Consider the following 17379-nt stretch of genomic DNA (forward strand, 5'->3'; position numbering starts at 1 on the left):
GGGATCAGACACAGAATGAAGCCCACCCCCACACTGTCCCATCACACACTCCCAGGAAGGGGTTAGATACAGTGAAACTCCCTCCACACTGTCCTGTCATTGCACGTCAACCCAGTGCAATATGAATATTTTGTAGCAGTGATAGAAATGCTGGAAAAATCTCAGCCAGTCAAGCAGCATCTGTGTAAAGAGAATCCGCGCAGTGTTTTGCATGGGTGACCCTTTCTCTGAGCGGACGCCTAGTGTTGACATGGACACTGCCACGTATATTTTGTTGCCTGATTGTGATGTTTCTTGTGACCCTACCAGCTAGCCTGTTGTCTGTTTGCGGTAATGTTGAGGATTAGATAGTGGAAAGGATCAGCAAGTGGAAGTATGCAATTATTGTCGAGCACGCTCACTGCAGAACTTGAGGAAGGCACATTACAAAGAAATAGGAGGAATGAGATGAATATTTAATGAGGAATAAATTCTGCAACCAAGATATTGTTTCGCTTTAAATATAAATGAAACCATCTCATTTTGGTACCTCTATATACAACTCCATCAGCACTGATAATTCAAGCCTTTCAGTCACAGATGCCTAATCTGTAGGGAGCTGTGTAGCAGTGTTAGTGTTACAGGTCACTGGAGTCAGGTTAACCAACAGAAGAAACTTTTATGCCAAGGTCACCTTTGAAATCTTTGTGATTTCAACAGCTTCCATGTACTGGTTCATAAGATATGGGGGCAGAATTAGGCCATTCAGCCCATCGAGTCTGCTCCACTATTCCATCGTAGCTGATACCTGATCCCAGATTCCACTCAACCCCACACACTGCCTTCTCGCCATACCCTGTTATGTCCTGACCACTCAGGAAACTATCAACTTCCGCCTTAAATATATGCACAGACTTAGCATCCCCCGCAATCTGTGGCAGAGCGTTCCACAGATTCACTACTCTCTGGTAAAAAAAAAATTCCTCCTTACCTCTGTTCTAAAGGGCTGCTCCTCAATTTTGAGGCTGTGCCCTCTGGTTCTGGATACCCCCACCTTAGGAAACATCCTCTCCACATACACCCTATCTAGTCCTTTCAACATCCAGTACGTTTCAATGAGATCCCCACGCACTCTTCTGAATTCCAGTGAATACAGGCCCAAAGCTGCCAGATGCTCCTCATATGTTACCCCCTCCATCCCTGGAATCATCCTCGCATTAGGACTCACTCCAATGTCATATCTTTCTGAGATATGGGGCCCAAAATTGTTGACAATACTCTAAGTACGGACTGACTTGTGTTTTATAAAGGCTCAGCATTATCTCCTTGCTTTTATATTCTATTCCCCTTAAAATAAATGCCAGCATTGCATTTGCCTTTTATACTACAGACTCAACCTGTAAATGAACCTTATGGGAGTCTTGCACGAGGACTCCCAAGTTCCTCTGCACCTCTGATGTTTGAACCTTCTCCCCATTTAGATAATAGTCTGCATTATTGCTCCTTTTACCAAAATGCATTATCATACATTTCCCAACACTGTATTCCATCAGCCACTTTTCTGCCCATTCTTCCAATTTGTCTAAGCCCTTCTGCAATCACATTGCTTTCTTGGCACTACCTACCCCTCCACCTGTCTTCATATCATCCGCAAACTTTGCCATAAAACCATTATCCAAATCATTGACAAACAATGTGAAAAGTAGCGGTCCCAATACTGACCCCCAAGGAACATCACTAGTCACTGGCACCCAACCAGAAAAGGCCCCTTTTATTCCCACTCACTGCTTCTTACCTGTCAGCCATTCCGCTATCCATGCCAGTATCTTTCCTGTAATGCCATAGCATTTTATCTTATTCAGCAGTGAGGAGTTCAGAACATAGAACAGTACTGCACAGGAACTGGCCCTTCGGTCCACAGTGTTGTGCTGATTCAAATAAATTGGTGATCAAATGGCTGCCTAAACTAATCCCTTTTGCCTACCCAATGTCCATATCCCTTCATTTTCCTCACATTCAAAAGCCTATCAAAATGTCTCTTCAAAGTGCCTAATGTATCGGTTACCAGCAGCAACCCACCACTCACTGTGTAAAGTAAACTCATCCCACGTATCTCCTTTAAAATGATTCCCTCTCACCATGCTCTCTGATATTGGACCAAAGTGCAACCCTTCACATTAGGCTGGGTTAAACTCCATCTGCCATTTCTCCTCCCAATCTGCAACTGATCTATGTTCTGTTGTATTCCTTGCTGGTCTTCTACACTACCCACACCAATGTTTGGTTTCGTTTATTTCTTTGTCCAGGTAACCTTTCTTTGTGTTTTTCAGACACCCTCTGTGTGGTTGTTGTTAGACTGAAATGTGAAATAATTGGTTTATTATTATCTTAAGTACAGAGGTACAGTGAAAAACTATGTTTTGCATGCTCTCCATACAGATCAATTCATCAGATGTCACATTTACTACTGACGTATATTGTGAAATTTGTTGTTCTATGGCAGCAGTATAGTGAAAGTTATTATAAAATAACTAAAGTTTACAATCAGTAAATAGAGAGAGGAATAGTGAGGTGGTATTCATGGACTGTTAAGAAATCTGGTGGCAGAGGGGAAGAAGCTTGTTCTTAAAAGCTTGAGTGTGAGTTTTCAGGCTCTTGTACCTCCTCTGTGACAGTAGGAATGAGAAGAGGCCATGTCTTGGGTGACAAGGGTCCTGCAGGATGAATGTTGCCTTCCTGAGGCACCGCTTTTTGAAAATGTTCTTGATGGTGATGGAGCTGGTTGAATTTACAAACCTCTGCAACCTATTTTGAGGATGTTACTGGGACTCGAGCCTGAGTTATAAGGAGGGGTTAGGACTTCGTTCATTGGAGTGTAAGTGAATGAGGATGGCCTTAGAGGGATGTATAAAGTCGTCAAGGGCCTTTGTCTGAAAGCAGCAGTTCAGCTAATCTACTGAATCTACTGGACTGAGCAGTATCATTGGATTGCTGGAAGTTAGAGAGGGATGGAGGGGGAAGGATGGGTGAGTGCGACTGAGGGATATGGGGAGAAAATCGTGGAATTCTGAATTGGGGAGGAAGTGGGTGAGAGCACTGGCAATATTTTGGTCATATTTTCCTCTTGCACAATCTTCCACTGGATCTAGACCTTGTTCCTCTGTCCAGTGTTTTCTCAGTCTGAGGCAATGGCTAATTCATGATCTTTTGTTGCCAGGATTAGTTAAAAAACCAACCCCCTATCAGTGGAGTACTGCATTGACCGTCCCAGGGACTTCGCAAGAACTTTACTAAATAAACTTAGATTCTGACATAGAGAAATTATGACCAAAGGCTTGATTAAAAAGTGTTTTTTAAGGAGCATCTTAAAGGCTAGTGGCAAAGTTTAGGGAGCGAAATCCAGAGCTTAGGGCTCAATCAATTGAAGGCATGGCCATTAGCGGTGAGACATGAAGTTGTGGAGATCTGCAAGAGGCTGGGATTAGAGGAAGAAGTGTTGGGAGGGTTGTAGGTCTGGAAGAGATCATGGAGAGTGTGCATTGAGGCCATGGAGTAGTTCCCAAGGAAGGAAATTTCAAAATGGGATTGTCACTGGACAGGTGGCACTGTGGTGCAGTGGGATGTGCTGGTACCTCCCATCTCCAGGAACTTTGGTTTGATCCTGGCCTTGGACATTGTGCGGAGCTTGCACGTTCTCCCTGTGACCACGTGATCTTCCCCGGTACTCTGGATTCCTCCCACAGACCAAAGGTGTGTAAGCCAGTAGGTTAATTGTCCACTGCAAATTGTCACTGTTTGTGTGTGTGTGTGTGTTTGTTTGTGATGGAAACGAGGAGTTGGAAGCTCGGGACAATAAAATGGGTTTGGTGTAAATGGGAGGTTGATACCTAGCACAGACTTGTGGGCTGAAGGTCCTGGTTCTGTACTGTATCTGCCGATTGGGGTTGCTGAGGTGGTGTGCAAGTAGCAGCAAGGCAGCATGATATCCGGGCAAGGATAGACTGCAGGCAGCATAACTTCCCTTTGCAAAGAGGAATCCGGAGAAGAAATAGCAATCTAAGGCACACACGCCAACAAATGGACAATTGCTTTACTAATGTTGGAGGATCATCCGTTTGTAGTTTCTATTGACTTTGTCAGCAGAGGAATTCAAACATACACAATTTACCAAATGGTTAATATCTGCAACTGATAGGCCAATTCTGTATAAAAATAGCAGTTTTCTGTTCAGACGTCAGAACAGTGTGGGTGATAGGGGCCATGCTGTTTGCCTTGTGCACAAGTAAAATTTAGTGTGGTTGAATTGTAAGAGTTATGGGCCCAGACATTTTATTTTATTATTGGCAGTGGGAGTCCCAATGATGATCAATCCCAGAGTGACACAAGAACAGTCAGCCTTTAGGAGCTTCAGAAGGAAAGCTGTTAATTCTGAGTAGTTTTCACCCTTGGCTTCCAGCCTGTGTGTGGTGCCTTTCTCGCAAAAGGTTAATTAAAAACTTCTGCTTGTTTTGCAGTTTTTTACTCGTCTTCTCCTGCCTGGTTCTGTCTGTATTCTCCACCATCAAGGAATACGAGAAAGGTTCTGAAGGAGCACTCTATATTCTGGTGAGTCCCTTCTAATCACAACCTGCCACCTGGGCTGTGTGCTTGAGGACATCAGCAGACACAGTGATGGGCAAAAAGCATTTTTACCAGGTCCTCCTCCACATCCAAAGGCCTGACCCTTCCCCACACTCACCGAATCTGCCCAGGGTAGTGGTCAAGGATGGATGAAATCATGCCTTCGCTGCCAGTGTTGCTTAGTCAACATCGTCTGAGAGCTTTTTTTCTACACTTTGTAGACTTGAGTTGATCTACAACAGCAGATTCATTACCCTGAACATACTGATCCACTGAGACTCCCATTCAACTGACAACTCTGTATCATCATTAACTCCCTGCCCCACCATCCCTGATCTGTAATGCCCTCCAGCTCTGGAGTAGTTTCTCCTCCATTCGTGGGCTCGAACACCCTCAAGTCCCATCACTCCATCACAGGCAGCTGTACTTACAAACCATTCCCCCCCCCCCCGCAGTCACAAAGAGATCCAGTGTGGAAACAATCCCATCCCCCAGGTCGCAGAGAGGTCCAGTGAGGAAACACCCCTCATCACAGAGAGATCCAGTGCAGAAGTGGGGGAGACCCCCCCATCAGAAATCGAGTGCGCACCCCCGTCAGAGATCAATTGTGGGGGGCCCCCAGTCATAGAGGGATCCGGTGTGCCCCTGGTCACAGAGATCCAGTGTGCCCCCCCCCCCAGTCAGAGAGATCCAGTGTGGAAACAATCTGTGTAGAAACAACCCCCCCCAAACGTCACAGAGAGATCCAGTGTGGAAACTACTCCAGTAACAGAGATCCAGTGTGGGACCCCCCCCCCCGCCAGTCACAGAGAGATTCAGTATGGGAATCCCCTCCCCCCGTCACAGAGAGATGAAGAGTGGGGACCCCCTGAGTTACAGAGAGATCCATTGTGGAACCCCCCCCCGCCACAGAGAGACCCAGTGTGGAAACACCCCTCCCCGTCACAGAGAGATGAAGTGTGGATACAGCCCCCCACCCCCCAGTCACAGAGAGATCCTGTGTGGAAACAGTCTCTCCCCCTACCCCCCCAAGTCATAGAGAGATCGTGTGGAAACAATCCTTTTAGCCACCTGTGTCCATGCCAAACACAAAGCATTGAATAGTCAGGCCCTTTGGCTTATAATGTTGTCCAACCTTTTAGCTTGTTCTAAGAACAATCTAACTTCCCTCCCACATAGCATCCATTTTTCTTGCATTGACATGCCTTTCCAAGAGTCTCTGAAATATATTCCTGATGTATTGGCCTTTACTGCCATCTCTGTCACCTGCACAACCACCACTATCTATAAAAAAAAATAAAATAAGTCAACCTCTGACATCCTCCTACATTTTCCACCAATAACCTTAAATTATACTCCCTGGTATTAACTATTTCCACCCAGAGAAAAAGATCTATGGCTATCCACTTTCCCTATGCCTCTTGTCATCTTGTACACCTCTATCAAGTCACTTCTCCTCCTCCTTCGCTCCAAAGAGCAAAGCCCAAGCTCACTCAACTGATCCTCAAACGACATGCTCTCTCATCCAGTCAGTATCTTGGTAAATCTCTTCTGCGTCTTCTCTGAGCTTCCTCAACCTTCCAATAATGAGGTGATCAGAACTGAACACAATACTCCGTGTGGTCTTAGACCTCCTTTATATCTTGCCCCACTCAACTTAAAACAATGTCCTCTTGCTTTAGTCTGCTCTACCCTTGAAAATGTCTGTCACTATCTACCCTGACCATGCCCACCTCAATAAGGTTACCTCTGTGAGACTGTCTATAGTTGGGAATGCAATACTTTGACCTGGTTTATTTGTTGTGTGAGACTCTGTCTGTTGCATGCTGTTCATGCAGTTTAGTATGTGGGATACACACCGTGATCAAGTCACCCTCAGCGGTCGATGCTGGAGGCAGTCTCCCATCCATGGCAACCGACTCCACATAGGCAGCGAGCATGAACTTTGAAGATATTGCATGAGGGAAATGGAGATATTGTGTCAGTCATGTTAGTGTTATTGGTCACAGCTAGCTCTCCTGTATTGGTGGAAGAGGTTTCAGAACTTTCATTGTTGGATTATACTGAGTCTTTCAGCAATGATTCAGGTCACCCAGCACATCTGCTCTTCAATTCAATTTCGGCTTCAAATCTTTCTCAAGTTCTGTCCAACTGTGGCTGTACATGGGAAGTGTGGAGCAGAGATCATGACTGCCACACTTGTGCAATGCTGTTGGTGGGGGCAGAACCAAGAGAAGGTCACGCTGTGGGAGGGGCAATACTGAGAGAGGGTCACACTGTGGGAGGGGCAATACTGAGAGAGGGTCACACTGTGGGAGGGGCAATACTGAGAGAGGGTCACACTGTGGGAGGAGCAATACCAAGGTGGGCGGGGCGTGAGAGAGTTTCCTGGTAGGCTTGCTCCTGGGCCTGGCCAAGATGGCCAAGGCAGCAGAAAGTGGCCCCGGCCGATTGCTGTCCCTTTTCCGAGGATACGTTCATGCCCGGCTGTCCTTGGCGAGGTAGACATATTGGGGGACTTCCGGAAGCAATGGGCCCTCCTGCTGGGGTATTGACTGTTTTATTGATGGTAGTAACCATATTTTTACCTGCGTATACTTACTATCTTGTAAATATTGAATGTCTGTACCTTGTGTATATGTGATGTAACCAAACTTCTATAGTTTTGTTAAAGAAAAGGGGGTGGTACAGAGGGGAATGTCACATTTGGGATGTGTGGTACTGAGGGAGGGGTGAAGGTCTGCCCATCCCTATTCTCCAGTGAGAGGATGAAAAGTAAAGCTGGGATTGGAGTTTGGGTGTGGTGTGGGTTGTGTTATTTCACCCCTCTCTCCCCACCCCCCTTCCCCTCTCCCCCAACTCTCTTTTCCCAACCCCTCCTCCCCTCTCCCGTCTGTTACCCCCTCCCTCCCACCTCCTCCCTCTCCCCCTCTGTTATCCTCTCACCCCCACCCACCCCTCCCTGCTCCCCCTACCACCTCCTCTCCCTTTCCCCTATTCTTCTCCACCTGCAGGAGATAGTCACGATTGTGGTGTTCGGTGTGGAGTACATCGTGCGGGTCTGGTCTGCAGGATGTTGCTGTCGATACAGAGGATGGAGAGGCCGGCTGAAATTTGCAAGGAAACCGTTCTGTGTGATCGGTGAGAGTGTGCCCTTTGGTAACCCCACTGCCCCCCTTTTCTCCACCTCTGGGCACAGGGTGATCCCAGGCTCATTTCCCTGGGTGTTCTGGGTGGGATAGCCTGCTCTGGTGAATCCACAGCCATCTGATGGGCACAACATTCGATCCCAGATATAAAACCACTCTTAGTGTCAGAAAAACAGTCCCTTCAGCCCATCTAGTTCATGGCAGCCTATTTTGCTGCCTACTATCATCTACCAGCATCTGGCTATAGCCCTCCATAACCCTCCCATCCATGTACTTATGCAAACTTCTCTTAAATGTTTCCATTGATTCCGTATCCACCACTTCCTACAAGGGAAAATACTATCTTAGATCTAGTCCTGTGCAATGAGATAGGTAAGATTAGCGATCTTGTAGTCAAGGATGCTCTTGGAAAGAGTGATCATAGTATGATTGAAGTTTGCATTCAGATGGAGGATGAAATAGATCTATAACTAGTGTATTATGCTTGAACAAGGGAGACTACAATGCGATGAGGGAGGAGTTGGCTAATGTGGATTGGGAGCACAGGCTATTTGGTAGAACAGTTGAGGAACAGTGGAATACTTTCAAAGAGATTTTTCACAGTGCTCAACAGAAGTATATTCCAGTCAAAAGTAAGGACAGTAAGTGTTGGGAGAGCCAGCCTTGGATAACTAAGGAAATAAAAGGTAGTATCAAATTAAAAGCTCATGTGTGCAAAGTTGTAAAGAGTAGTGGGAGACTGGAGGATTGGGAAAACTTTAAAAAGCAACACAGAAAAACTAAACAAGAAATAAGGAAAGGGAAGATAGAGTATGAAAGTAAATTAACACAAAATGTAAAAACAGATAGCAAAAGTTTTTATAAATATATAAAGCAGAAGAGGGTGGCTAAAGTCAACGTAGGTCCCTTGGAAGACGAGAAGGGGAAATTGATATTGGGTAATAAGGAAATGACTGAGGCATTGAATGACTATTTTGTGTCAGTCTTCACAGTGGAGGACATGTCTAATATGCCAAAGAAGGATGTTACGGATGAAATGGGAGGTGAGGACCTTGATAAAATCACTGTCACTAAAGAGATAGTGATAAGCAAACTAGGGGGCCTGAAAGTAGGTAGATAAGTCCCCTGGTCCTGATGGGATGCATCCCAGGATGCCTACTCCTGCTCCTATTTCTTATGTTCAGTTCATTCCACACTTGCATCACCCTCTGAGTCAAAAGCTCCCTCTCACATTCCCCTTAAAGTTTTCACCTTTCATGTTTAGCCCATGACCTCTTACCTGGTCTCAAAGGAAAGTGCCTGGTTGCATTTACCCTATCTATACCCCTCATAATTTTGTATACTTTCTTCAAATCTCCTCTGTCTTCTATGTTCCAGAGAATAAAGTCTTAACATATTGAGCCTTTCCCTGTAATTCAAAAATCTGAAGCCCACCCATGTACACCATTTCCTTATCCACATGTTAAACTGCATTAACTTCCTATCTCTGGCCTCACTAGCACGTGACATGAGTGGCAATCCGGAGATCACCATCTTGGTAGTCCTGGCATTTATCTTCTCACCTAACTCCCTGAACTCACTTTGCAGGATCTTGTTACCCTTCCTACCGATGTCATTAGTACCAATGTGGACTGTGACATCTGGCTGTTCACCCTTCCCCTTAAGAATGCTATGGACACAATCAGAGTCATCTCTTTTCTTTTTCAATATTTTTATTAATCACTTGCATAGACAAATACAAAATACATTTTGATATTATGGAAATAGAAACAAGATTGAAATGCCCCATAACTATGTATAGTAAATTAACCATTATATTGAAAAGGTATATTTTCTAATCTAAAGCAAAATCAAAACAAAAAAAGAGAAGAAAAAAACAGCTGTTTGGTTAAAAGAAAAGAAAAAAAAATCCCTGACATATAGTTGTAAATTCAAACATATAATAGTCATCATCATTGCTGAACAAGTCGAAAATTGTGAAAGTAGTTCCAAAATGGTCACCATAATGTGAAAAAAATCTTGTCTAGGTATAGAAATAGAACACCTAATCTTCTCTAGATCTAAACATGACATAACATCAATCAACAAATGGGCATGAGTAGGCGGAGTGGCATCTTTCCATTTAAGCAACAAAACTCTTCTGGCTAAAAGAGAAATAAAAAGCCAAATATGCAAATCATATGGCTTAAGAGTAAAATCATTTCCTCCAACAATGCCAAACAACGCAGTCAAAGGATTGGGCTTAAAGTTTACTTTAAATAGCTCTGAGAAAGTTTGAAATACTTCTTTCCAAAATTTATCAAGCTGTGGGCAGGACCAAAACATGAATTAGAGAGGCCTTTTCGACATTACATTTTTTACAGTATGGAGAAAAATCTGTGTGAAAATGAGAGAGCTTACCTTTAGTCAAATAGGCTCTAGGAACCACTTTAAATTGTAAAAGAGAATGACGCACACACAACGAAAAGGTGTGAACAAGTTTAAAAATTTCATTCCAAGTATCCTCATCAATTGAAATTTGTAGGTCTTGTTCCCAGAGGTTTTAAATTTTGTCTAACGGAATGTTTTTCATTGCCAACAGCATACTATAAATATTAGAAATAGATCCATTATGAAAAGGTTTCAAAGTAAAAATTGTATCAATTAAATTCTTATCTGGACATTTAGGAAATGTATGAAGGTGAGAACACAAGAAGTCTCTAATTTGTAAATATCTAAAAAAAGTGAGCTTTACGAAGATTATATTTAATAGATAGTTGATCAAATGAGAAAGAATATCACTAACAAATAGATCCTGAAAACATTTAATACCTAGTCTATTCCACTCTTTAAAAACTATATCAGTCAAAGAAGTTTTAAAAAAATAATTAGAAAAAATGGGACTAGAGAGTGAAAAACCAAATAACCCAAAGAATTTTAAAAATTGTAACCAAATCCTCAAAGAATGTTTAACTACATAATTATCAGTTAAGGATAGAGGAATTGAAGAACCAAGAAGAGAAATAATAGAAAATTTATTAACAGAATTAACTTCTGAAGAAACCTAAACTGGACAGTTTCACAATTAATGTAGTATAACCAAAACGTAAGGTAGTGTATGTTGATTGCCCAGTAGTAAAACCTAAAATTGGGTAAGGCTGATCCCCCATTTTTTTTAGTTTTCTGAAAATGAACTTTGTTTAATCAGGGGTTTTATTCTTCCATAAGTGAGAAGATATAATCGAATCTAAAGAGTCAAAAAAGGATTTAGGAATAAAAACAGGTAGGGCTTGAAATAAATATAAACATTTAGGCAAAATATTCATTTTAATCGAATTATACATCCAATCAGCGATAAAGAAAGAGGAGACCAATTTGATAGTACCTTCTTAACATAATCCAAAAGGGTGATAAAGTTTTCTTTAAAAAGAAATTTATAATTCCTAGTAATTGTTATACCCAAATAAGTGTATTGATTTCTTACAATTTTAAAAGGAAGGTCAGTGTTGACTGATACCAAATTATTCAAAGGAAGAAGTTCACTCTTATGAAGATTAAGCTTATATCCTGAGAACTGACTAAATTCAGAAAGTAAAGAGAATATTGAAGGTAGAGAGGACTCCGCATTAGAAATGTAGAGCGAAAGGTCATCAGCATAAAGCGACAACATATGAGTGATACTCCTCCTTAAAATACCTGAGGTGTCAACAGATTCACGAAACGTGAGGCTAAAGGCTCTAAAACCAAATCAAAAAGCAAAGGACTCAAAGGACATCCTTGTCTGGTTCCACGTTGGAGCTCTGAAAGTTAGTAAGAACCTGTGCAGTGGGAGATGAATAAAGTAATTTAATCCATTGAATAAAATTGGACCCAAATTTAAAATTTTCTGATATTTTAAATAAATAATTCCATTCAACCCGGTCAAGGGCTTTCTCAGCATCCAAAGAAATCATGCATTCCGAAGTTTCTTTAGAGGGAGAATAAATAACATTCAGTAAATGACAAATGTTAAAATGAGAATAACGATTTTTAATAAATCCGGTCTGGTCATCAGAGATGATAGAAGGCAGAATGTTTTCCGTCCTATGAGCCAAAAGTTTAGATAAAATTTTAGCGTCAACATTAAGTAAAGAAATAGGTCTTTAGGAAGAGCGATCAGTGGGATCTTCATTCTTTTTTAGAATAAGTGAAATAGAGGCGTCATAAAAAGATTGCGGCAACCTACCTAATTTAAAAGAGTTAGAAAGGACAGAAAGTAAGTGAGGAATAAGCAAAGAAGCAAAGAACTCTCCAGAAAATCTGTCAGGACCAGGAGCCTTCCCCAAACTCAGAGAATGGACAACCCAACCAATTTCCTCAGAAGAAAAAGGTTGATCTAACCATTTTTGATTAACCCCAGGAAGTGAGGGAATGTTTAAACGATCTAGAAAATTAGATAGACAAATGACTATCGACAAAAAAACAATCAATCCTGGAATAGGTATGATGAACATGAGAAAAAGAATATCCTCTACTTGTTGGGTGTAAAAAATGCCAAATGTCAATAATGTCACATTTCATTAGAAAAGATTAGATATAGGAGGCAGATCTACTAATATTCAATCGTTTCGAAGTTGAATGGTCTAAAACAGGGTCAAGACAGCAATTAAAATCACCTCCCAAGATTAAAGAGTACAAATTTAAGTCTGGTAAAAAAGAAAAAAAAGTTCAAAAAAGCCTGGACCATCTATATTGGGAGCATAGAGATTGGCAAAGACCATTAGTTTGTTATCTAATTTCCCTGAGACTATAATGAACCACCCATTGGGGTCAGACATTGCATCATGTTGAACAAAGGCAACTGAATTGTCAATGAAAATCGAAGTACCTCTGGCCTTGGCTTGAAAGGAAGAATGAAAAGCTGGACCATTCCAGCGTTTGAACGGACACCCACAATCAGATCTGTGAACATGTGTTTCTTGTACAAAAGTAATTGAGGCATTCAATTTCTTAATATAGGTAAGAATCTTATTGAGTTTCACAGGGTGGTTTAAACCTTTCACATTTAAACTAGGAAAATTAATATTGTATACCATTCAAATATGTTTAAAACAGAGGTTAAACATATAAACCACTGGAATATACCAAAAATCCAAACCTTAAAATTCAAAATACTTGACCAAGCAATAGATGAGGCAGGGATAACCAAACAACTGATAAAAAAAGAAAAAGAACAACCCACTTCCGTCCACCCCCCCAAAGAAAAAAATCACCCAGGGGAGGGCAAAAGCTGATCTACTGACATCCTACTGGCAGAGCTCCAAGAGAAGAAAAGATTAGTACAGAATGAATTCCAGCCTAGACTAAATAACCTTCAAAAGAACTAAAAAAAATCAAAACATAATGTTTGCAAAAAATAATTACAAAGAAAACTTACTGGTTAAATCTATTAATTTCCTAAACAGAAAATATAAAAAACGAGAAGAAAAAGAAGAACTATTTATGAAAATATATTGAAAAAAGAATTGTTCAGAGAAAGAAGTAATAAATAAACAAACTGCACAATTGCAATGAGGGAACAAGGTTATATGCAGTAGAAATAAACATTTAAACTTCTGGAGTTGATAGACTAAATATTATTCAGAAGAGCTAAAGAAGCGTTCAAAACATCATGTTGAAAAAAAATTAACAGCAAAGAAAACAGAATCATCTCTAACCCTAGCACCTGGTTAAATAGCTCTGGGCATTTCTGTCCATGATGGGCAAGTGGAGCTGAGGGTGATGTCCTCTCTGATTGGGTCCAGACGTGTGGGAGGTACAGGGTTGCAGTTGAGTCAGTAGTAAGGAAGACAAATGCAATGTTAGCATTCATTTTGAAAGGACAAGAACTTAAAAGCAAGTGTGTAATGCTGAGGTTTTATAAGCCATTGGTTAGACTGCACTTGGGGTATTGTGAGCAGATTTGGGCCCCTAATGTATGAAAAGATGTGCTGTCATTTAGAGTGTCCAGAGGAGGTTCACAGGAATGAACGGATGTTAATACATGTGAAGAGTGTTTGATGGTGTTGTTTGTATACTCACTGCAGTTTAGAAGAATGGGGGGGGGGAGGGGTATCTACTGAACATTGAGTGGATGTGGAGAGGATGTTTTCTCTCGTGTGAGAATCACCCATCCCCTCTGACCCTCTGGATTAGATTTGACCAACCATTCCTGCCCCAGGAGAAGCCTGTCCCTCCTTCAGCAGTGCCCAATTATAAACCATCTGAAAATGGTTTTGGGGGTTTTGCTGGGGTAAAGGTGTGGTGTTGTAGTCAGGGCAAGAGGTCTGGCTCAAGGTGAGCTTGAGGGGTTGGGTTTGGTCAGGGTCAGTGTGTGTGATAAGAGTGAGGGGTTAGTAAGAGTGTAGGGTTGTCAGGACTGTGGATTTGTCAAAGTCAATATCAGAATGAGGGTGTGAAAATCTCTGTTTGTATAAAACAGACACTCAAGAATTATAATCCCGTCAAATGTAAGCCTTCCTAAATATTTGGGAGAATCTTGCATTTCATTAGAAATATTACTCTTTAATTGCAATTTGTTTTAAAAAAAATTCAGTTTCCATACACTGAATTAAACACAAAAGTGAGCAATGTTCACAGGTCACTGAGTCATAAGTCATAGAACACTACAGCTCAGAAACAGGCTTTTCAGCCCATCTAGTCTGTGCCAAGCCATTAAACTTATCAACCTGCCATCCCTGTAGCTATCCAAACTTCTCTTATACATTGAAATCGAGCTCACAGGCATCACTTGTGCTGGTAGTTCATTCCCACTCTCACAACCCTCTGAGTGGAGAAGCTTTGCCTTGTGCTCCCCTTAAAATTTCATCTTTCTCCTTTACCCCATGACCTCTGGTTGTAGTCCCATCCAACCTCAGTGGAAAAACCTTGTTTGCATTTACCCTACCTATACCCCTCATAATTTTGTATACCTCTATCAAATCTCTCAATCTTCTGCATTCTAGGGAATGAAGTCCTAAAATATTGAATCTTTCCCTATAAAGGTGTATCTCATTAAATATTTGTTACTGGGCATAATCCTAAGATCCCATAAACAAAAAAACTTGTGATTGTAATGGAAAGTGAATGAATAAAGATGCATGGTTACCTAATGGATTTGGGTGGAAAACTGGTTGTGAAGGTCAAGTCATTGAGTATATTTATGGTGGCGGTTCATAGGTTCTTGATTAGTCAAGCTGTCAAAGATTACAAGGAGAAGGCAAAAGATTAGGGTTAAGAGGGATAATTAAATCAGCCATGATGGAATGGTGAAGCAGACTCGATGGGCCGAATGGCCTAATTCTGCACCTATCTCATATGCTGTAATGGGTGGGGGCAGGGTGAGGATTCACTGTTGGTCAGCGATTTATTCAGAAAGAACACTAACCCGCGCAGCACCCTAGTGAATTGATGCGCTCTGGTCTTTGCTCTTGCTGCCCAGATGTGATGGTTCTGGTGGCCTCCATCGCCGTGCTCGCGGCCGGCACTCAGGGCAACGTCTTCGCCACCTCAGCACTGAGGAGCCTGAGGTTCCTGCAGATCCTACGCATGATCCGCATGGATCGCCGGGGAGGTACCTGGAAGCTGTTGGGATCTGTGGTCTACGCACACAGCAAGGTAACTAACTGTGGTGGGGGGCGGGGGGGGGAAGTGGTGGGTACGCCCTGTCAGAGAGAGAGGAGCTGAAGGCATCATTCTCGTCTGGTTTGGAGCCCGTGAATCCATGGCCAGGAGCTCTCGTGATAACGTGTGGGAACTGCGGAGGGCAATGGGAGGGGAAGCCAGTGATGCTGCTGTATTGATGAAGGTCAACTTGCCTCCTTGGCTGGGACTCTGGAAAGGGAAGACACTCTTCACCTCAATGGGCTCTGTCTAAGATCCCCCCTCAGCCACCTGTGCTGGGTCAGAGTTGAACGGAAGAGCTGCAGTAACATGTAGGGCTTTTCCCAAGCCGCCACTCCTGCCACAGTCACTGGTCAGTGTTTGGCGGTGCGTGCGTGTCCTCATCCTTGACCCTGGCTGGCAAGGAGTGTGACCTGCTGAACTGTCCTTGATATGAGCATTCCTGGCAGCTAACCCCTGTATTCACATGTGATACACAGATTCAGTGACAGGGAAGAGGGGCGGGTGTGCTTCTGTGGAAAAGAGAACACACTGCACCCACAGGGAACAGAAGTGCTCTGAGATCATTAAATGCCATCGTTAAAGGCAGGGGATAAATGCCATCCTCAATGAAGGTGGGAATGTGTTGGTCATGATTTGTCTACTTTTGTTTGTAATGTAGGTATATAATAGTACGGTAGAAGTTTAAATGTATAATACATGTATTTTGTAAAAAAAAAGTGACATGTACTGTCTCAGCTCCAATACATACACAGAGTGCTCCTAGCTCCAGCTGTTGGTCTCTCTGTCCTCTCTCATTCACTGTGTTTGCCTCCTTTCAGGAGCTGATTACTGCCTGGTACATCGGCTTCCTCTGTCTCATCCTTGCCTCCTTCCTCGTCTTCCTTGCTGAGAAAGATGACAACAAGGAATTTGCAACCTATGCTGATGCTCTGTGGTGGGGGTTGGTGAGTGGACTTGCTCCTTGTAGCTGGAGGGTCCTAACACTAAGTGAAATTCCCTCCACACTGTCTCATCACACACTGCTGGGGTCAGACACAGAGTGAAGCTCCCTCCATATCATCTCATCACACAGTCTGTGGGGTCAGACATAGAGTGAAGATCCCTCCACACCGTCCCATCACACACTCCTGGGATCAGATACAGAGGGAAGCTCCCTCCGTGCCATCCCATCACACACCCCCAGGGTCAGACTCTGAGGTTCCCTTTGCCCCGTCCCATTTCCAGTGGAGCATCCATCAGTCATTAGCAAGTATTTAGGCGAGTTTTCTGCCTTATCTTGAGCTGGTCAGTCTCACAGCTTGTCCTCTCCAGTCTGAGGATGTGTGGGATGACCAGAGGGCACAGATAGCATGCATTGTTGGAGCTTCTATGAGTCTGGTCAGTGTGGGTTTTCAGAGGGGTCAGGAGGGTAGAATAGTCCACTGTACGAATGGTAGTGTTTGGGCATCCAGCTGATAGTGCGAGGACTTGTCAGGAACAAGGAAAGTTACAATTTGATTTCATTACCATCTGTTCTGGTCAATTTGCTTCATCAGTCCTTGAGTCCCTTTCACTTGGAGTTTGTCTGAAAGGGTGGTAAACACATCTTCCTGACCACATTTGTGTAGATTCAATGTCACCGAGGGAATTTCCTGGATTTTTTTTCCAATTGTCTGTCCCCATTTCTGAGTGATATTCCAGGTGTGGGGGTTTCCAACACTTAATCAGGGGATTCTTCCCAGAGTTCCTGGATCTACTTCCAAATCCCACCACTAACAGGGGAGCCAGATGTAGGTTTGTGAAGGGTTTGACTCTGTTTCGGATGGTCAACTCCTCAATGAGATGTGATCTGACTCCACAGATCACTCTGACCACCATCGGATACGGCGATAAATTTCCCATCACCTGGAACGGTCGGCTCCTGGCTGCGACTTTCACTCTGATTGGAGTCTCCTTCTTCGCCCTACCAGCAGTAAGTAGGTGGTGAACGTTATGAGGGAGGGGACATGAGATGGAATGCACAATCAGC

The 17379-nt window shown here is 42.9% G+C and overlaps 1 protein-coding gene across 6 annotated transcripts in view; it reads left to right on the forward strand.

The window, feature by feature from the left end:
- LOC134342639 (potassium voltage-gated channel subfamily KQT member 2) overlaps positions 1–17379 on the forward strand; it is a 149414-nt gene that overhangs the window by 72631 nt on the left and 59404 nt on the right. For all 6 annotated transcript variants that reach the window (XR_010017064.1, XM_063040996.1, XM_063041000.1 and 3 more), the window contains exons 2-6: positions 4494–4584; positions 7614–7740; positions 15187–15362; positions 16190–16315; positions 17212–17322. Coding sequence is in view for 5 of the 6 variants with exons in the window: in XM_063040996.1 (XP_062897066.1) it covers positions 4494–4584; positions 7614–7740; positions 15187–15362; positions 16190–16315; positions 17212–17322 (631 nt within the window). In the remaining variant the exon portion in view is untranslated. The remainder of the gene's footprint in view (positions 1–4493; positions 4585–7613; positions 7741–15186; positions 15363–16189; positions 16316–17211; positions 17323–17379) is intronic.

Source organism: Mobula hypostoma, chromosome 2 (genome assembly GCF_963921235.1).
Source record: "Mobula hypostoma chromosome 2, sMobHyp1.1, whole genome shotgun sequence".
NCBI classification, from domain to species: domain Eukaryota; kingdom Metazoa; phylum Chordata; class Chondrichthyes; order Myliobatiformes; family Myliobatidae; genus Mobula; species Mobula hypostoma.